This window comes from Pipistrellus kuhlii, unplaced genomic scaffold (genome assembly GCF_014108245.1).
Source record: "Pipistrellus kuhlii isolate mPipKuh1 unplaced genomic scaffold, mPipKuh1.p scaffold_m20_p_7, whole genome shotgun sequence".
Taxonomy (NCBI): domain Eukaryota; kingdom Metazoa; phylum Chordata; class Mammalia; order Chiroptera; family Vespertilionidae; genus Pipistrellus; species Pipistrellus kuhlii.
The window spans coordinates 10,120,708-10,135,412 of NW_023425573.1; the positions used below are offsets into that span (position 1 = coordinate 10,120,708).

General features: G+C 38.7%; 1 protein-coding gene across 3 annotated transcripts in view; it reads right to left on the reverse strand.

Moving 5' to 3' along the window:
* Positions 1-14,705, reverse strand: part of FAM117B (family with sequence similarity 117 member B) — a 52,502-nt gene that overhangs the window by 4,577 nt on the left and 33,220 nt on the right. For 2 of the 3 annotated variants that reach the window (XM_045575752.1, XM_045575751.1), the window contains 3 exons: positions 8,806-8,949; positions 6,294-6,519; positions 3,564-3,684 (listed from right to left, as the gene is read on the reverse strand). In XM_045575752.1, coding sequence (XP_045431708.1) covers positions 3,564-3,684; positions 6,294-6,519; positions 8,806-8,949 — 491 coding nt within the window. Of the gene's footprint in view, positions 1-3,563; positions 3,685-6,293; positions 6,520-8,805; positions 8,950-13,509; positions 13,624-14,705 lie in introns of all 3 variants that reach the window. The other variant, XM_036421163.2, reaches the window with a different exon arrangement.

Here is a 14,705-nt window from a genome sequence, read left to right on the forward strand (position 1 = left end):
CCCTCTGAGCCTCAGTTGTCTCAGCGATGAGATGGGTTGATCACCCGCTACCTCCAGCCTTGTCGCTGGGACTTGATGAGGTAAATCCCAGTGCCTGGCACACAGTGATGTTCAACAGATGGCAATGCCCTCTCTCTGGGTGGGATCTATGGAGATGCTAGCCCCGCACCTCGCCTGGAAGGGTCTAGATCTGCTTTGTCCACCAGGAAAGACATGAACCCCATGTGGCTACTGAACACTGGAAATGTGGCCAGTCAGACTTGAGACGTGCCATCAGTGTGAAATACAATATATACCAGATTCTGGCAACCTGGTACATAAAAGGAATACAAACATCTCATGAATAATGTTTTATATTGACTACATGTTGAAATGACATATGACTGGTACATTGGGTTACATGAAATATATTATTACATTTAAAAATTACATCATTTAAGTTGTTTGTTGAATAAAATAGAAACTTCACTCATTGAGTACTTTTCTGCCTACAAATATATTTGGATATGCTGCTGTTAAGAGGACACACTCCTCTATTTTTACTACCTGAAGAGTATGTTTTTCTTTTTCTTTTTTTTAATTCTCATTCGAGGGTATTTTTCCATTGATTTTTAGAGAGAGAGTGGAAAAGAGAGGGAAAGACAGGAAGGAACATCAATATGAGAAAAACACATCAACTGGTTGCCTCCTGCATGCATGAGCTCTGACCAGGGCCAGGTCAGGGGAGGAGCCTGCAACCAAGGTACGTGCCCTTAACGGGAATCAAACCCAGAACCCTTCAGTCCACAGGCCAACACTCTATCTGCTGAACCAAACCAGGTAGGGCTAGTTTTCTTTTATATATATATATATTCTCACACACACACACACACACACACACACACACACACACATATATATATATTGTATTTACTTTAGAGAAGCAGGGAGAGGGAGAGAGAGACAGAAACATCAATAATGAGAGACAATCACTGATCAGCTGCCTCCTACATGCCCTCTTCTACTAGGGATTGAGCCTGAAACCCAGCCATATGCTCTGACAGAGATCATAGGTTGATGTTCAACCACTGAGCCACACCAGCTGGGTGAATCCTAGGTTTTTAATTATTTAATTTGTTGGAAGCTATCTTCTTTGCAACTTTAAATTGTATTTTTTAAAATTAATTTTACAGATTGGGCGGGGGGGAGAAAGAAGGAAGGAGAAAGGAAGAAACATTGATGTGAGAAATAAACATTATGCTAAGCGAAATATGCCAATCAGAGAAAGATAAAAATATCACATGATCTCACTCATTTGTGGAATAAAATGAACAACATAAACTGATGAACAAAAATAGAACCAGAGACAGAGAAGCATTGAATACGCTGTCTAACCTATGAGGGAATATGAGATCAACCAAAGAACCTGTACACATACATCTGAGCATAACCAATGGACACAAATGAGCGGAGGGTGCAGCCGGGGAGAGGTCAATGGGGGGAAAAGGAGACTTATGTAATACTTTAAATACCCACTCCAACCTCTAGGTCAAGTCAGTTACTTCCCTTAAATTAAAAGTAATCCTGGGAGAAAATATTCTTAAAAGAATAAATAAGCAAAACATTTTTAATTAGGGCCAATAACTGACCTTTGCTTTAATGCCAGTGAATCCAGTGCATTTGCTCTAATTTTGAAATAGCTAGTGCAAAAAGAGACTAATTTTTAAACTCTGAGTTGTTTAATTTTATTTAGTTATTTATTAAATATTTTGATTTTTACAGAGAGGAAGGGAGAGGGATAGAGAGTTAGGAACATCGATGAGAGAGAAACACCGATCAGCTGCCTCCTGCACATCCCCCACTGAGGAAGTGCCCGCAACCAAGGCACATGCCCTTGACCGGAATTGAACCCAGGACCCATCAGTCCGCAAGCCAAGGCTCCATCCACTGAGCCAAACCAGTTTTGGCTAATTTTATTTAAAGAAAAGAAATATTTTTATAGAAAATATTTTTAAAGAAATATTTTTATTGATTTTTAGAGAGGAAGGGAGAGGGAGAGAGAGAAACTTCAATGTGAGAGTGTAACAACAACTGACTGCCGCCTGCACACTCCCTACTGGAGTATGAACCTACAAACCAAGCATGTGGCCTGACCAGCAAGCAATTTAATCTAATCAGCTGATCCAACCAACCTGCTCTGACCAGCTGATCCAATCAACTCAATCCAATTCAGACCGTCTAAACCACATGTGTCAAATACAAGGCCCGCGGGCCAAATCCGTCCAGCCAGGCCTTGCAATGTGGCCCGCACCGCGCTGTCATCACTGCACTCTGCTGCGTTTCCATCACAATGACAGTTTATGACTGTTCAGTAAACCATTCGGCCCGCGATTTAGGCTGGATTTTAGATTTTGGCCCCTTCTCTGATTGAGTTCGACACCCCTAGTCTAAACAGTTTAATCCAATCAACTGGTCCAACCAATGTGATCTGATCAATCCTCATTCTCTCAATTTCCTCAGACCTCTGGTTCTCTCCTCACTCACTCAATTTTCTTTCATCTCTCTCCTCACTCTCTCATAAAGAAACAAAAGAATACCATATTTCAAGATGATTCCAAGATGTTCATAATGGAGGAAAAAGATAAATTATGCAAATTGGACAAGGTTGGATATTATCCACAATGTATTTTAGGTTTCATAGTGAGAAAGGCCTGAAGAGAGCCTCTTAGACTAGCAGCCATAGTGTGAGGGCTAAGTACCATCACCAAATTCCCAAATAATGTTCATCACCTATTTGCTCAGTCTCATTTTTTACACCTACAACCCGTAGCCATCACTTATAAAGCAAAGAACATTTCAGCTTCTGAAAACCCAAGGCTGTAATACTTTCTGAGCAACTTTTGAGTCTAAAATTGGAGTACCTGACAAATATCAGTCAACAGGAGCATAGGTGATCACACACCAAAAGTAGCAGACACTGTTGACAATTTTACTTCTTACTGTCTTCATCACAGTAACATGATTCAGCAAAGTAACAGAATCCTGTTTTCTATATTGGCAGACAAAATGTTTTTTAAAACTGTTTAACAAACTGAAGACCAAGAGTAAATAAAAACCAAAGGGAATTCGAGCCTTGAAAGAAGGAAACCTCACTGGGTAAGATCCATGATATATCTTGAATAAATATACTGCTAAATTCGAAGTGTGATGACTGCATACAGGTTAAAAAATAACAGCCACAAATGATACAACAGAAAGAAGTGAGAAAAGGTTAACAACAAGTGGATATTAAACATTACTGTTAATTTTCTTTGGTGTGATAATGGTATTGTGGTTATGACGGAGTAGAGTGGTTACTTTTAGGAAACACATATTAAATTGTATTTAAGGTTTAGTGTCATGGTGCCTGCAAATTATTTTCAAACAGTTCAGCAAAAACACTACCACAAACAAAGCAAACACAGCAAAATTTTATTACAGAACATAGGAAGTGGTTATATGGGTGATCACTGTACTATACTTCAATTTTCGTAATAAAAATTCTCACAATAAAAGCTTGACTCTGAGGAGAGGGGTGTACTTACGAGCATTCCTCAAAGACTTTGACCCTTTCACAGCCCTCTGGAGGTTCCCTTTTGAACATGTAACTGTTGTTGGGTTTTGGTGAAGTTGCATATTTGGGCAAAGGGGAGTTGTTCCCATTCTCTGCAAAAAAAAATATGCTAGATTACTAAGAAATACTACTACAGAAATGCATAGTCATACTGTAATTAATTGTTCTTGCCTTCTCCCTACTCCATGAGCTACTAGAGGGTAGAAACGGTGTTTTACTCATCAATATCACCCCAATATCTAATTCCTGATAAAGAGAAGATAATGTTTGTTAAATAAATGCATAAACAAACACAAGATTTTTAGGTCTTCTCCACTTATAATCACCGCCTCCAAGGTTTCTGTCCCTGATTTGTTTCTAATCCATACACAGCACACAGACTCCAACTGCACTACCATTCTTCCCAGTACAAGTAACTGGTTGATTATCATTCTCTCCTGTGCTGCCCTTCAGAATTTCTCACTTGATTTCTCTGCTCCTCCAGTTACAATCTCTGCTCCAGGAAGTCAGAGCCTCTGCTCTGTAAGCCAAAGACTTCCTTTGCTTATGAACTTCTCCATGCCTAAGAAATCCTCTTCTGCCGATTTCCCAAAACTGCCTTCAAAGTCTGGCGCAAAGTTTTTAAAGTCTTTCCAAATTAATTATATCAAAGGGAACACTTCTTACTCTGGTATTCCTGTTCAGTGCTGATGTCCTCAGTTTATATATATTAACTTAAAAATTCTTTTTTTTTAAAAAATATATTTTATTGATTTTGTACAGAGAGGAAGGGAGAGAGATAGAGTTAGAAACATCAATGAGAGAGAGTCATCAATCAGCTGCCTCCTGCACACCCCCTACGGGGGATGTGCCCGCAACCAAGATACATGCCCTTGACAGGAATCGAACCCGGGACCTTTTACTCCCCAAGCCGACGCTCTATCCATTGAGCCAAACCGGTTTCGGCAATATTAACTTAAAAAATTCTTGATATGTTACTTAAGTGTTCTGAATTTTCAGCCTGTGTTAGCTAAGCTATAAATTCCTTGCCAAGAGTAGCATTGTGGTTCTGTTTTCTTACAAAAGAAATTCAGAGCAGCTAGTCAGTCACTAATCTCCTAAAATAAAATACAGGACACAAAATTTATGACATGCTGTCAAAGGGCAGATTTTAATGGCCACGATTTTTTAAATGTTGGAGGGTATGTGGGATTGAACACTAAGTACCAGGAGTAAGCTAAATAGTTTGCATTCACTGCCCCATTTAATTCTCATAATAAACATAAGAATTAATTATTCAGATTCATGACAAGGAACACATGGCCCAATCAAAGGATTTAATTGAGCAGGTGTCAAGCTTGTGTGTACATTGGAATCACGGAGCATCTTCTAGTACCTATTCCTACACCCCCAGGAGCTGTGATTTAATTGGTCTGGGTGTGGGCCTGGAACAGTCATATTGTACTTTATTTAACCTAGAAGCTGGGCATAAAGTGTTCAAATAATAACATTTTACAATGGCCCATAGTTTGAAGTGACTTCTTCAGAAAACCTTATGTTCTCTGCATGTATGTGCTATAGTCTCAATAACTTAGGTGTTTGGTAGTAATGGTCAACTGTAACAATGAAACATTTTAGGATGTTCAGCACACTGTGAGTATGAGGTCCTAAATAAATGACTACTGAACTGAGATGTAGGATCCTATATAATAAAAACCTAATATGCAAATTGCCCTCTCAGATGGTCATTCGACCAAAAGACCAAGAATTTGACCACTCGCTATGATGTGTACTGACCACGAGGGGGAGGTGTGAACATCGCAGGTGTCAGCCATGCGGCACTGCCTAACCCAATGGGCCCTGACAAGAATGAGACTGCGATGGGATGGTGGAGTAGGTGAGCAAGTGGCGCCAGGCCAAGGCAGAGTGCCGGGCAGACTGCAAGGCTGCAAGATCGGGGGCACGAGCTGGGGCCCTATCTCCACAGGCCACCCCAAGAGACCCCATCCATGCACGAATTCGTGCATCGGGCCTCTAGTTTACAAATAAATATCTTGCTATTGCTCTGAAGCACATGCAGTAACTAAAGTTAGGCTAACAAAATATTGCTCTGACACAGACATATGAAAGGTCCTATTTGTTTTAAAAGATAAGAATACTAGTAATTAATATTCAAACTGCTTAGGTCACCACGTTATTTTTCAAGTTGCATTACGTAGTTTAATACTGTAAGTAGCAATCCAGGCTACCCTTGAATAGTCATTTTGCATGATATAAATCAGCTCTATACTTTCTAGAAATATCAAAAGTATAGATCCTAAAAAACACGAACTTAAAGGTTTCACAATTAAAAAGTAGTGGGTAGTAAAAACATGACTACTAAACGACAGACTAAAGTGCTCTTCAGGAACAATGTTCATCTCATTTATACCCAAAAGAATGTTTCTCACTAATAAGACACTTGTATTAACAAGCACACAAAAAAAGAAAAAAAGAGGAACAAAAACCTATAAACCCACCCAACGTGACCATCACCCGAGCACACCACAATAAAACCTACTGTTTTGTACTCCAATTTTTAAAAATCTGTTTTGAAACATTTCAAACTAGTTACCTGAGTGCAGCTTTAAGTGTGTGTGTTCTGTTAGAAAATAAATAGAATAAATGATAACATAAGTGGTATTCCCTTATCATCTGGTAACCAATTCCTCCTGCACTGTACCTTTATCCCTGGGATCAACGAGCAGGTCATCAGCTGAACAAGGGCTCTCTTCGCTACCTTCATTGGAGATGGTGAGGAATGACGCGGGGGACACAGACTGAGAACGGCTGCTGTTGTTGCTCCCCTTGTCGGCCCCCCCAGGGGTCTGCGTGTCAATGCTGCGTGTGCTGCTACTTCTCTGTACAAGGGGAGGAGGTGCACGATGGCCATCTGGAATGTCTTGTGGCTGTTATAAAAGTTTTAAACATATGCATATTTATCACTGATTTTGATACTCACCCAGAAATGCACTCAATGTTGACCTTCCCCTCTTGTTTCAGAAGATTCCTAAATCAGAATCCCCTACTTATAAGCTTAATGAGAAAGAAGCCTTTGTGTTGCTCCATTAGTGACACCCCTGCCTAATCTGACTCCCCCACTGGACACCAAGCAGCCTGAGCAAAGACACTCTCTTTCTAGGGACTGGCACCTGACAGGTGGTCAACGCTTACTGAATGATAAATTGCACTGAATTACTACTTATCATGTACTAAATAGTACTTTAAAATTTATACAGAAGGGCCATGGTAAAAAGAGAATTCTAGGTGTAACACTCAATTCCATTATTAGAAGAAAAGGTTATCCATTGTGGGAACTTGAGATACCTGATGTTAGGCCGTTACCTTCTCCCCCTGCCAATTCTGAGTTTTTCCAAAGAAACTTTGCTACCTGAGGAAAAAATTAACCACAACAGTGCTACTTATGGGGGGAATCAAGGGAAATAATTTGAAAAAAGCTAGTGGGGCTCACTTACCAGGGAAACCAGGAATCTGTTGACCTGTGCTTCCTATATTCATTACATGAGGGAAAGATTCCCTATCATGCAGTATAGAGGACAGAGTGTAGGGAGTTGTGTTTCCTCTAATCTAAGCAAACCTTTAATCTTAAGCATCAATGAAATACTGCTTAAAACTCCTCAATTTGTTCACTGAAGAAAAAAGCTTAGTGCACTGTGACATGGTTTTAAATACAAACAGGAAATGTACTCACAGTGTCTTACGTATGAATCATTCTTATGTGTATAAAGTTAGTATAACAGTACAGTCTTTTGTTCATGAGAGGTAAGAACTGCACTTTATGATGTTATCATTAACCTTTGAAAAGGCAAGTGACCACCAAAACCGGTTTGGCTCAGTGGTAGAGTGTCGGTCTGCAGACTGAAAGGTCCCAGGTTTGATTCCGGTCAAGGGCATGTATTGTACATTGGTTGCGGGCACATCCCCGGTAGGGGGTGTGCAAGAGGCAGCTGGTCGATGTTTCTCTCTCATCGACGTTTCTAGCTCTCTATCTCTCTCCCTTCCTCTCTGTAAAAAATCAATAAAATATATATTTTAAAAAAGAAAGAAAGAAAGAAAGAGAGAGAGAGAGAGAGAGAGAGAGAGAGAGAGAGAGAGAGAGAAAGAAAGAAAGAAAGAAAGAAAGAAAGAAAGAAAGAAAGAAAGAAAGAAAGAAAGAAAGAAAGAAAAGGCAAGTGACCAACAATAAGGAACAGACAGCCCTGGCCAGATGGCTTGGTTGGAGCATTATCTAGTGCAGTGGTTGGCAAACTCATCAGTCAACAGAGCCAAAAAACAACAGTACAATGACTGAAATTTTTTTTGAGAATCAAATTTTTAAAACTTAAACTATAAGGTAGGTACATTATTATTAACTTAATTAAGGTACTCCTAAGCTGGCCTTTGTTAAAAACTCAAAGGAGCCAAAGACTCGCCATGTGGCTCACGAGCCGAAGTTTGCCGACCACTGGTCTAGAGTAGGGGTGTCGAACTCAATCAGAGAAGGGGCCAAAATCTAAAATCCAGCCTAAATCGCGGGCCGAATGGTTTACTGAACAGTCATAAACTGTCATTGTGATGGAAACGCAGCGGAGTGCAGTGATGACAGCGCGGTGTGGGCCACATTGCAAGGCCTGGCGGGACGGATTTGGCCCGAGGGCCTTGTGTTTGACACATGTGGTCTAGAGCATCTAAAGTTTATGTACTGGATCAATTCCAGGTCAGGGCACATACCTAGGTTGTGGGTTTGATTCCCAGTCCATGGGAGGCAACTGATCAATATGTGTCTCTGTGTGTGTGTGTGTGTGTATATGTCTCTCTCTCAATATATTCTAGAGTATTTAGAAAAAAGAAGAAGAAACATTTCCTGCTTAAAATTTGATGTCATATCCCTCTCTCCCCAACAAATTAGTAGCCTAATCTTTTCTTAAATGGAGTTAAAGTATACCACCTGTCTGGTGCTTTTCAAATACAGATAAATAAAAAAGTTTCTATTCAAGGATCCAAATTTAAGTCACATTAGTAGTCTCTATGACATGCAAAGAAATGAAAATTTTTCACTCACTTGCTAAGGTAAAACTTTTTCAAAAGATAAAAATTGTAATTGTCTCTCAACAAGAAGAAACCTAAGTAAATATGAAAAACAAAATTGTAAATGTTTTAATAGGTAGTAGAGTTAATGAGTAAGGATTACTTACTATAAGTTGTTCTTCCTTTTCCCCTGTCTCTTTAATTATTATTTCAATCTCCTGATTCAAACCTTCCACACTGTTCCGGAACCGGGAGCCTGTTGATTTGGTGATGGGAATTACTGGAATAAGAGTACTCTTTGGAATAGGAGCCTTGAGGAAATGAAGCAGGGAGAAGAGAGGTTTAACATTCATTTTAAACATACTTTTAGTTGACATGAGTAACTCTAAACAAAAAAGTCTATAGGCCCCCTAAAAAGTGTGAGTGACCAAATCTTCTTCTCAGTATACTGTACATGAAATATAATCTATATAATAAAGAGGTAATATGCAAATTGACCATCACACCCTCACAAAAGATGGCCAACCCCATGTGGTCACAAGATGGCTGTGCCCATGTTGTCACAAGATGGCAAGCAGGGGAGGGCAGTTGTGGGCAATCAGGCCAGCAAAGGAGGGCATCTAGGGGCAACCAGGCCAGCAGGAGAGGGTAGTTGGGGGCGACCAGACTGGCAGGGGAAGGCAGTTGGGGGAGACCGGGCCTGTAGGGGAGAGAGAGGGCAGTTGGGGGTGATCGGGCCGGATGGGGAGGGTAATTGGAGGCAACTGAGCCAGCAGGGGAGCAGTTAGGCATCGATCAGGCTGGCAGGGGAGTGGTTAGGGGGTGATCAGGCTGGCAGGCAGAAGCAGTTAGGGGCTATCAGGCAGACAGGCAGGCGAGTGGATGGGAGCCAGCAGTCTCAGATTGTGAGAGGGATGTCCAACTGCTGGTATAGGTCCAATACCTGTGGGCCTAATCCAGCAATCGGACATCCCTTGAGGAGTCCCAGATTGAAGAGGGTGCAGGCTGGGCTTATGGACACCTATACACACACACACACACACACACACACACACACACACACGCATGATTTTCATGCACCAGGCCTCTAGTTTAAAGATAAAAATCCAGACAAGAAGCATATTCACATCTATGAGGAACTATAAAGAGAAAACGAATAAAAGAATACTAAAAGAATTTCAATCTCAGAAATTGTTTTATGATTTTAACAGAGTTCTAATTTCAGACATAACTTTAAAGCCCTCTAGTGACACAATTAATTATATTTATAGCAAGACTGAGATGAGAATAAGGTCCTGTAAAATTTAATCACTTATACATCCATTGTAATGATTTTAATGTTTTGTTCAGGAATGAAAATTATATGATTCATTTTCTTTTTTTCCAAAGCCTCTAACTTTAGAAAACTTTTTTTTTCACTAACAGTTATTACTTCTGAAAAGAAATAACTGATAACATAATTGCAGGATATTACTTGATTTCTTGACAAAATACTCAAAATAAAATATGAAACAAGAATTGCAAAGGACCTGACTGGATGGCTCAGCTGCTTGGAGTGTTGTCCCATATACGGAAAGGTTGTGGGTTGGATTCCCAGTCAGGGCACATATCTAGGTTGCGGGTTCAAAACCCAGTGGGAGAGAGGATAGGAGGCAACCAATCAATGGTCCTCTCTCTATAAAATCAACAAAAACATATCCTTGAGTGAGTATAAAAAAAAGAATTGCAAAAATATCCACCAAAGTTAATGGCAACAGTGTGTCTGAGATCTCTTGTACATTGCCTTGCTGCCTGGTAAAGAAATGTGATTAACCCACCATTCATTTGGAGGTTTCGTTAAAAAATTTGTCTTTCCGAGGAAGGTGGGTAAGCAAAAGGTAACAGAGCCTTTGATCAATTATCACGAGTTTCATTCAATGAACAACCCTGTCCTCTGACATAGAACTTAGTGTTAAACCTGTATTCCTCCTCTTTTATTCCTGCTCACCATTACATTTCATAGTTTTAAAAATTAAGCATAATACAATAACATCCTTGGAACAGGCAAGACCTGGGAGGAAGATCCAAGGGGAAAGCTTCAATCTGGAATGCTGGGGCTGCACTTCTCCGCTGCTCACTGCTGGGCCTCTGTGTCTCCCTTTCCTCGCGTAATAGGGGAACACAACCACCTCATATTGTAAAGTGTTTATTTTTTTCATTTCCTCTATCTCTAACATCTTTCTATGCTTTAGAATTATTATTTACCAAATAACATTCATAGCTGAATGTATTTTGTTGTATAAATGTATTAAGAAATAAATGTTTTGCTCTTGGACAAATAGTTTCCAATTTTACTACTAAAAAAAATGCCACTATGAACATCCTCTTAAATAAATATTGCATACAAATATAAATATTTCCTTAGGATAAATTCTTGGGCCAGAGGGACTACTGACTCAATGTTAAGGGAAGACTTTCAGGACTTTGATTCATACTGCTAAATTAATCAGCAAAAACATTTTTTACTCCTCTCAGTATCTGCACTTTGTGTTCACTGCAGCATTATTTCTGACAGCCAAGACATGTTAAACCTAAGTGTCCGCTAACAAATAAATGGATAAAAGTAGGATTATACACACGAACAGTGAAATATTATTCAGCCATGAAAGAGGAAATCCTGCCAATTGCAATAACATGGATGAACCTAAAGGACATTAGGCTAAGTGAAATAAGCTGGAGAAAGACAAATACTGTATGATGTTACTTATATGTGGAATCTTAAAACAACAACAACAACAACAAAAAAAAAACCCTCATAGAAACAGAAGTAGATGGATGATTGCCAGGAGATAGAAGAAATGAGTGACTGTGGTTAAAGAATACAAACTTCTGGTTATAAGATGAACATGCTTTAGGGATCTAATGTATTGCATGGTGATGATAGTTAATAATGTTTTGTATACTTCAACTTGCTGAGACAGATCTTAAAAGTTCTCACAAGAAAAAAAAAAGGTAACTATGTGAAATGATGGATGTCTTAACTAATCGTATTGTGGTAATAATTTCACAATATTATACATATATCAAGTCATCAAAATGAATTGCTTAAATGCACAATGTTAAATATCAATTATATCGCAATAAAGCTGGGAGGGGGTGATACACTGGACTTCTTCAAAATTATTTGAAAATAGTTTTTTCTCTGTGAAAGACCCTGTTAAGAGAATGAAAAACTAATTCAGACTGGGAGAAAATATTTAGAATTCACAAAGCTAATAAAGGACCTGTATCCAAAATATGTAACGATCTCTCAAATATATAGTAATAAAACAAACAATTTAAATATGGGCAAAAACTTGAACATACATACATTCATTAAAGAGGATGTACATATGGCAAATAGTCTTAGAAAAATGTAGTGCAAATTTATATCACGTACAATACCACTACACATCTATTCAAACAGCTAAAATAAAAAATATAAGAGGCAGAGGAAGTGGAAGTTACCCTCACCCTCCTCCAAGGTCCAAATTGGAATTACAACTAAATTACAGAACATTCAGCCTGAATAGCCAACTGAAGACTAGCTGAACAAAAGTTTTGTAACCAAGGATTTAAAGAAGAAGCCACATTGAGACTGGTAGGAAGGGCAGAGACTTGAAAAGGGCTGGCCCCACATCCATGTATAGCAGCTGGGAATCTGGAGGGACATCTCAGCTGCAAAAGTCACCACCTGAGAAACAAGGGGTCTCAACCAAACGCATGTGCATGTGGGAAGAAGAGCCCATATAACACCTGGCTGTGAAAATCAATGGAGACTCTACCTGCCAGGGCAAGATAGTACTCTGCTCAAAACCCAGGTGCCCTCTTAAAGGAACAGCACACAAAATCTCATTCGTGGCCCTATAGTCTGGGCTCCAGCAGAGAGAGGGAAAAGATCAGAGCAAACTGGAGATGTGGGAAGACAAACAAGGTTGTGAGGCTCCAGGGAAAGAGTTGAAAGGATAGATGCCAGGGCCTCTATGCCAAGTTCCTCTCAGACAACACTCACAGATGACATCTTTACTGAGTCAAGCCCTCCCCTCCATACTGCATCAGCCTTGGTAAATGCACTAGCCCCACCTTCATGACTCTGTCACCCTGTCCTGAGGAGCTGTTGGAAATTACAACCAAACTTTAAAAATATGAAATCAAATTTGACCCATGTACCAATATTTTAGGACAAAATTAGTTTGAAAAAAATATATACCAAAACATACTTTCTCTTGAAAACAATCTGAATATCCTGGACAATCACCAGAAGGTATCAACCTATAAAAGGAGTTGGCAAACTTTTGTTTCTCCTTGCCAGGGGACCCCATCCCAATTTCAATTCAGTTAAAGATAAATGCTCCCAGTGTGAGCCATCAATAATAGTTTATAGGATCCTATTAAGGAATCAGAGCAGATAAACATTTTCCTCTAGTAACTGACTTTATGAGACAGCTATCATTATTACCCTCAATCTTCAGACGAGGAAACTGAGACTTAGAGCAGGTTACCTGTCCAGGGTCTGAGTCCATAGCCAGTGCATATCTCTATTATTCTGCCTCCAACATACTAAATTGATAGATACAAAAGTACAGTAAGTCAAAATATGAAAAATTAGCTTTGTCTCTTAGAAGTCATATCACAGATCACCAAAGGAAAATATTATTTTGTCAATTTAATATTCTGTGGTGTGTGTGTGTGTTGTTTTTTTTTTTGGTTTATTTTTATTAAGTTTATGATTTAGTATTAATTAGTTTTAAATATGTTTTTGGCTCTTTTGTCCCTCAGTCACCTATAAAATAACAAATCACCTGCAAAATAAAAAATCTACTGTCTGCATTTTACATTTTCTGTGCTCCTACCTGACTCTGGTTAATGGCTGAATGGTTGCCATGGAATGGTGACTGTCTTTCTTTATCTCGATGATGTCGACTGCTATGCTTACTTCTCTGCAATTGCTGGCGTAATTTTGCAATCTGGAAAGGGGAAAAAATAACACATGCATCAGAGTGTTTCCCATACTACATTATCCTTGCATAATAAGAACCAGAAAAATGCAGTCTTAATAAAGTTTTGAATTTTTAAACTGTATCACAAAATCCTATTGTATATACTCATGCATATATAGAGATATTCCAAGTACTAAACATGTGAAGTTTTCAGCATTTAGAATTATATTACAACTTTCACAAAGAATTAAAAATTAATAGTTATTTTCTCATTGCCCTCATAAATATCATTTTATTTACATTTCTTTATCAAACTTGTGACCTTCAACAGTTCAAAAAACTAAGTGATTTGAATATCAATTCAAGCCACAAAATGCACTCACAGATATAAACTTTAAAAATATCAAATAAGAATGGACAATCAAGATGGCAGGAAGGTGGTATGGGAAGTGCTGAAGAGACTGGACAAAAATCGTACACCTATGGACTAGGACAGTGTAGGGGAGGGGTTTAAGGGCATGGGGTCGGGTGGGAACCAGGTGGAAAGGAGCTATGGGGAGAAAAAGAGGAACAACTGTAATAATCTGAACAATAAAAGTTTCATTTTTAAAAATACCAAATAAAATTTTAATGAATATCCCATGTTATTTCTGCACTGAATTTTCCTGGTTTTGTTTTTTCCCCCTACATTACATGTAAAATAAGAATGTTATAATTATAGACAGAAAATGGTAATCAGTAATTATACCATAGGGGCAAAATCAACTTAGTTATACTGGGTTACTAAATGACAGAATCACTACCATAATACAATATATGTGAATTTTTTCTATCACTAAAGTTTATATATCTGATATTTATATTATATTAATAGGTATAGACTTTCATTTTGTTAGAAAAGAAGGAAAAACACACTATCAGATAAGTAATGTATACATTTCTCCATTCAAATCCTTATTCAATTAACATAACTTTTTCTGTTGTTAATTCTTAAGTAATCAGAACTAAGACAAAAACACACAAACCCCACACACAATGGAAACTGACAAATCTCTGCTGCCCACAATTTCAAGGAACTAGCCAATGAAGGAATCAAGTTTCCACACCAA